The 5,977-nt window shown below is 40.0% G+C and overlaps 1 protein-coding gene across 1 annotated transcript in view; it reads right to left on the bottom strand.

Moving 5' to 3' along the window:
- The window catches only part of LOC118337122 (M1-specific T cell receptor beta chain-like), a 14,933-nt gene extending 13,911 nt beyond the window's left edge, over nucleotides 1–1,022 (bottom strand). The window contains exons 1-2 of the mRNA XM_035673995.1: nucleotides 974–1,022; nucleotides 490–792 (exon numbers count right to left, since the gene is read on the bottom strand). Coding sequence (XP_035529888.1) covers nucleotides 490–792; nucleotides 974–1,022 — 352 coding nt within the window. The remainder of the gene's footprint in view (nucleotides 1–489; nucleotides 793–973) is intronic.
- Nucleotides 1,023–5,977: the final 4,955 nt, after the last annotated feature.

The raw sequence follows: 5,977 nt of genomic DNA, 5'->3' as shown, positions 1-5,977 counted from the left end.
CAAGTTTGTGCTGTTGCAGGAGGGACACAGCCTCCTCCAATGATGTATCAAGAGAGAACGCCTCATCTGCAAATGTCTCATTCACAGGAAGGTGAGAGTTTTGTATGTATGTTTTGTTCTGAGAAAATAGGCTCAGGGTACGGAGGGAGGGTGTCTGTGTCTGTGAATTCATCACCACATTGTCATCATAAAAGCTTCATGCCATGTGCTGTGTCTCCCCCTATTGGTTGAATCTGTTTAGGACAATAATTTGCATGACTCTAGACGGTCGCTTGTCAGGAAAACTGTGTTAAATATTGTTTTTTTTAACTGTTGACCAATAATGTCATTTTCAATTTTAGAGAGCAGTTAAACCCTTATGCCCATTCTTTCTACCTTCTTTCCATTAATATGTGAAACAACGTGTAGTAAAAGTCCCTTGTATCAACTTCTTCACTGTGTGGTTTAGTGCCTATGTTTTTGTCACAGACCTGAGGTGTGCCACAGCACTGTGTAGACTGGCAGCACAAAGATAAACAGCCTCATCTTTTGTCTGAACGCTGGTTATTGTTAGAGATGACTGCTTCTCCTTCGATGTCACTGCCTGAAAACCAGATTTGAATCCTTCTTCAAAGTTTGCAGTGCTTGCTATTGCAGACACAATTAACTGAAAACCTCGTCCTCTCAGCTGCCTGTACCAGTACACATATTGATAATCCGTGTTATTCTGGTAGCAGTGCATTTCCGCCGAGCCGTTGGGAAGACTGGAAATGTATTGGGGCCACTGAGTGATGAGCACAGACAGAGAAACATCTGTAACACAGGATAATAAACACATATGTACTAAATCACATCAGTATTAGTTAGGCTGTCTAAATTAGCTTCAAAGCAACTAATGACACAAGTGTATATTAAACACCAAAAATATTTTCATCACAAATTCCACCAGAGGAAGCCACATTATGTCCCTGTGTATAACAGAAATTCTCTTTACCTGCAGCCCAGAGCATAAAGAGTGCCAAGGTGGTGAAGGCTGCAATCATTTTGATTTAGGAAGAAGAAATTAAGTGAATGAAAATGCAACGAGCCAGCACTTGAGATCAGACTGGAGGAAATGACATCAGAATCTGTGTTAAATAGACCAAAGGGAAGCCGTGCAGTAGAGAGACTCATTACCATTCGGGAGTCATGGGAGGAGTTGTGTTGTATGTATCAGTAACATGTATCAGTATCCAGTCTTTTATACCTTTGTTTGTCCTCTCAGAGCAGGGATCGGAAACTACAGCAGCTGCTGTGTGAGAACAGACTTTTGACTCTCAGCACTTCTTTATGCAGCGTAGGTTTGATGCAGGTGCTTGGCTGATACTGTGGGCCTCCAGCTTTTTGTAGAGGCGAGAGGGAAATTGAGTCACTGTGCTTACTCGCTGCACAGAAGTACTCTGCACTGTCTGTTGTGTCAATGTTGGAGATAACAAGCTCCGCTCTGCCCTTCGAATGGCCCGTGATGTTGAAACGGGCTTCAAAGTTCTTCTCAAGGGTTGGCTTTTCATAATGAAGCAGTCCGATCAGCTCCATGGCCCTTCGGCCTCCTGCTGCTGACTGATGCCGGTACCAAAGCATGTATGGATAGTTGTTGTCTCCGTGGTAACAGTCAAGGCGGGCTTCTTTTTGTTCAGGTTTTATTAGAAGATTTGCAGATTGTTGGATTATAAGCGATGATGACACAGTGTCTAGAGGGGAAAAAAAGAAAACCTGAAAGTAAACAGACATTTCTATTAGTGGCATGAGAAATGACACATATCTTATGACTCTCACCTGTGAGCAAACACAGATAAATAAACAAAATGAAAAACATTTTAAACAATATTTTTACTGGATATGACAATCCTCATGTAGCCATAATGTTCCCTGTGATAGTTCAACTCTTAACTGGGACTTAAACAGATATATGCCAATCAGATTTGTAATGAGGAAGGAGGAGCTTACAACTGCCCCCATGTCAGCGTGTTTCACTGCTCTCTGCTGTACACTGTTATGATTCTGATCCACACAGACAGTTTTTTGTCACCTGAGGGAATCAGTTAAAGCAGATAGTTTACTATGACTGTGCAATAACCACTCAGTATATCCTTGTGACTTTATTTTTCTGGTAAGTATATATATCCGCTAAAATCAGGATTTTTGGAAACAGTGCTATAAAAGGAACCTTATTAACTTTCTTGGTTTTTCTCATCATCTTTTACTTCCTAAATGTACACAGCAAAAGGATAAATATTTTCTACTGAACAGTAATAATGAAGACTCTCAGAACTTTGACACTGTGTCAGGTGGTTCCAGTGGTTTCCTGTTGGTGTGCTGTTCTCTGCTGGATCATTGTGGAGGTTTTTGTATGAGAGAGTCACTGTCTTTATTACTGTGTACATACTTGCTGCTCCAAAATATTCTCCACTTTCTTCAGGGTGTCTCGGGTTCAGGATGTGAAGATAAGCTGTTTTCTCTCCGTCTCCACTCACATTGAAGTGAATTTTAAATTCTGACTCGACCTTAGGAGTTTTATAAGACACGTAGCCGATGAGCTTTAGGGAAGTGTTTCCTGGTGAGCGCTGATACCAGAGAACAGTGTCATAGCTCGGGATTTCATGTGTGAGGCTCAAGTTGACTTCACCATTTGGTTTCATCAACACTTCAGTTGGAGTCTGAAATACTAGTTTTTCTTTACTGAGGTAAACTCCTGTAAAGAGATCAAGACACAATGTTAAGTAGTGCTTATAGTAGTATATGAGATTAAAGAACATGGACATTGGATATATATTTCCTCGATTCCTACACTAGCGCTCCAGTGTTTAAAAAAAAAAGTGGCCTCGATTGAATGTACAATACCTTTAACCCAGAACAAAGTGATGATGGAAACGATGAGACAAGATGGCATCATGTTGAATGTGAAGAACCAGCTTGAGTCTCTGCTGTGCTTTGTGGATCAGAAGGAGGGGCAGGAAGTGATGTAGAGATAACAGAGTATATGGTGAGAAACTTTTTTATTCAGTGTGTTTGGTTTTGTTTTGTGTAACTGGGTTTTTGCTTCACATCTACACATTATATTGAGGCTTTTCTATCATGGTGTACTATAAATGTTTGCTGCACAGAAATGCTACCTGTGTAGGGTTTTTTAAGTTTAAGAATATGAAGGGTGGCATTTCTCTGTACTCATTCTAATGACTTTGCTATAAGTTTTCAACAAGGTAAATTAATCTGCATTTACTATGTGGAATTGAGCCTCTCTAATCTGTTTCACGTTTAGTTTCCTGGGCTGATCAGCTGAAGACTGTTGGGCAACTTGACTTTTTTTGAAGGATATTCTTGAAGAGATTACAGTTCAAATTTAGGAGAATCCAATATCAGCTAATGACTTTAAAGCCATGGAAGGCTTTGGCTTTGGGAAATATATAAAAAAAAAATTTTAATTGTTTTTTTAATACAGAACAGTAGGATGGTAACTGTGTTTTAAACTCTGATCAAGTGAAGAGCTGCTTTTGCAGATGATAATGTACTATTTTACCTACTTACAGCGGAGAGAGAGGAAGAGGTTTTTGTCAAAGGCAGATGGGTGTTTGACACACTGTGCCTCTCTTGCAGCACAGAAGTACACTGCGCTGTGTTCAAGTGCTTTTAGATTGATTATGGAAAGTAAACCATTTTTGTTGTTTCCACTCAGATCTCCAGCTAATTTGAAGTGTTTTCTAAACGGCTCTTCCACGCTGTCATTTCTGAACTGTGTATATCCATATCCAATGAGTTTCAGAGCGTTGTCCCCAGGTAACTGCTGGTACCACAGCATCACTCTGTAGTTACTTTGTCCATGTGTGCAGACAAGTTGAACATTATCACCGACCTTTCTGATGACAGCAGAGGGAGACTGATTGATCTGAACCCCCAGTGAAATACCTGCTGTGAGAGTTGGAGACATTGTTAATTTTATTTATTACATTTATTACATTGTGAAAGAAATTAAATAAGCCCCATTTCTACATTACACACACATAAGAGCTAATTGTTGCTAAAAATATTACCTGACAGGCAACAGAAAAAGAGAAAACTGATCATGTTCACTTCCTCAAAATAAAACAGTTACTCAAACATGTCCAAACTATGTACCACAGACTTTTAGGGTTTTAAGTTGCTGGGATCTGACATTAGATCGACCTGACTGTCACTGAAAGGTGGAGATCCAACTGATGCCTCTTATGAGCTGACTGAGGTGTGAAAAGGGAAGTGAAATGAAGATGAAACAGTTCTGTATACTGCCTGGCAGAGATAATGGCATCACATCAACAGCAGCTTGCTGGGAGGGGCCTGTTCAGGTTCTAACTCTAAACCATAACTGTTGATCAAAGTCAGTTCAGAGTTTTTGTACAAAGGAGAGTGGATCTGCAGTCAGTGTGCATAGCTTGCTGCGCAGTAGTACACTGCACTGTGCTCAACTGCCTTTAGATTGACTATAAACAGAGAGCCGTTCTTTGCGGTCTCTCCACTCAGATCTCCACTGATATTAAAATGTTCTTTGAAAGACTGCTCAAGTTCTATGGTGCTGTAATACACATGTCCGATGCGTTTCAGAGCTCGGTCTCCAGGGGATTTTTCATACCAGTACATCAGTGAATAGTCAGTCTTTCCATGGCTGCAGACGAGCTGGACATTGTCTCCAGGTCTTCTGAGGAGAGCTGGAGGAGTTTGGTGGACTTCAACACCCAGACAAACAACTAGAAATAAAGAAATAAACTGAATGAACTGTATAGGAACTATTGATAATGTGGTATTCTTGAATGAAAGGTAAAAGTGATTACCAGTGAGCCAAGATAAAAAGAATAATGTTTGACATGTTGACCTCCTGTTGAATGAACACAGAACACTGAGTGGCTCTAAGCGCTTGAATTAAACACCACAGCACAGTTCACTTTAACCTCTTGTATTAATGCCCTCTCTTAACACAGCTACAGTAAATGTCTGAGTCTGTGTGTGTTAAGCTGAAGAGCATCTTCTCAGCTCCGCTCCCCTACTGTAAGATATAAATTCAAATTTTGGTTTCTAATTTCACCTATAGTGTCAATCAGTTTTTGGTTCAGCTGCTCGCTTCTTACATCACTGTGTTTGCTGACGGCACAGAAATACACACCGCTGTCCACAGGCTGCAAGTCTTTCACAGTAAGAGCCCCGCTCTCTGTTTTCTCTTTGATGGCTGAGTATTTGGTTTGAGGGTCCCCACCATAGTCTGGCTTTCCACCTACAACTGTGTAGACAATGAGGGTCATGGTCTCCCCTGGACGCTGCCTGTACCAGTACATCTGGTTATGAGACACATCTTTTTTGTGACTGCAGTTCATCTCTGCAGAGTTGGACACATAATTCCAGCTGATTTCAGGGTATTGGCTCACATCCTGGCAGTAAACTGTGTGGAGAAAATCCCAAATTTAAGTACAAAATAATTGTTCTTTTGTTGTTGCTTTTTTTTTTTTTTTGTAAAATCTTACTACTTTAGAAAATATTTTTTTTTTTTTATCCTTTTACCTTGAAGCCACAGAGATGAGACTACAAATGTGATGAGAACTTGATTCTTCATAGTGATCCTGTTAATGTCATGCAGCCACAGCAGAAATGATAAACATCTGAGGGAGGTTGAATACTGCGTTGCTCCACAGAAGGAACCTCCCATTCAAATCTCTGATCTTAATAAGAGGAAGAAACTATTTTTGTAGAATGTGTTGTGCAAGGGGCTGTGAGCTGGAATACAGAAAAAAAAAATGCTTTAGCTCATTTTCTTCTAGTGGTTGACAGATACGTTAAATTTAACATTTTTCCATGAATACCACAAGTGACATTATGCTGCAGAAGTGATATAGTGTTGCGTTAAAAACGCAAAACAAAAATACATGCACATCCAATCAATTCGATCGTATAAATTACAGATATTCGTCAATAAAAGATTAGTTTAACATTAAACGTT

Source organism: Morone saxatilis, unplaced genomic scaffold (assembly GCF_004916995.1).
Source record: "Morone saxatilis isolate NCDOM2014 unplaced genomic scaffold, NCSU_SB_2.0 Contig3, whole genome shotgun sequence".
Taxonomy (NCBI): domain Eukaryota; kingdom Metazoa; phylum Chordata; class Actinopteri; family Moronidae; genus Morone; species Morone saxatilis.
Note: the sequence above shows the minus strand (reverse complement) of the source record. Positions and strands in the feature narration are given on the sequence as shown.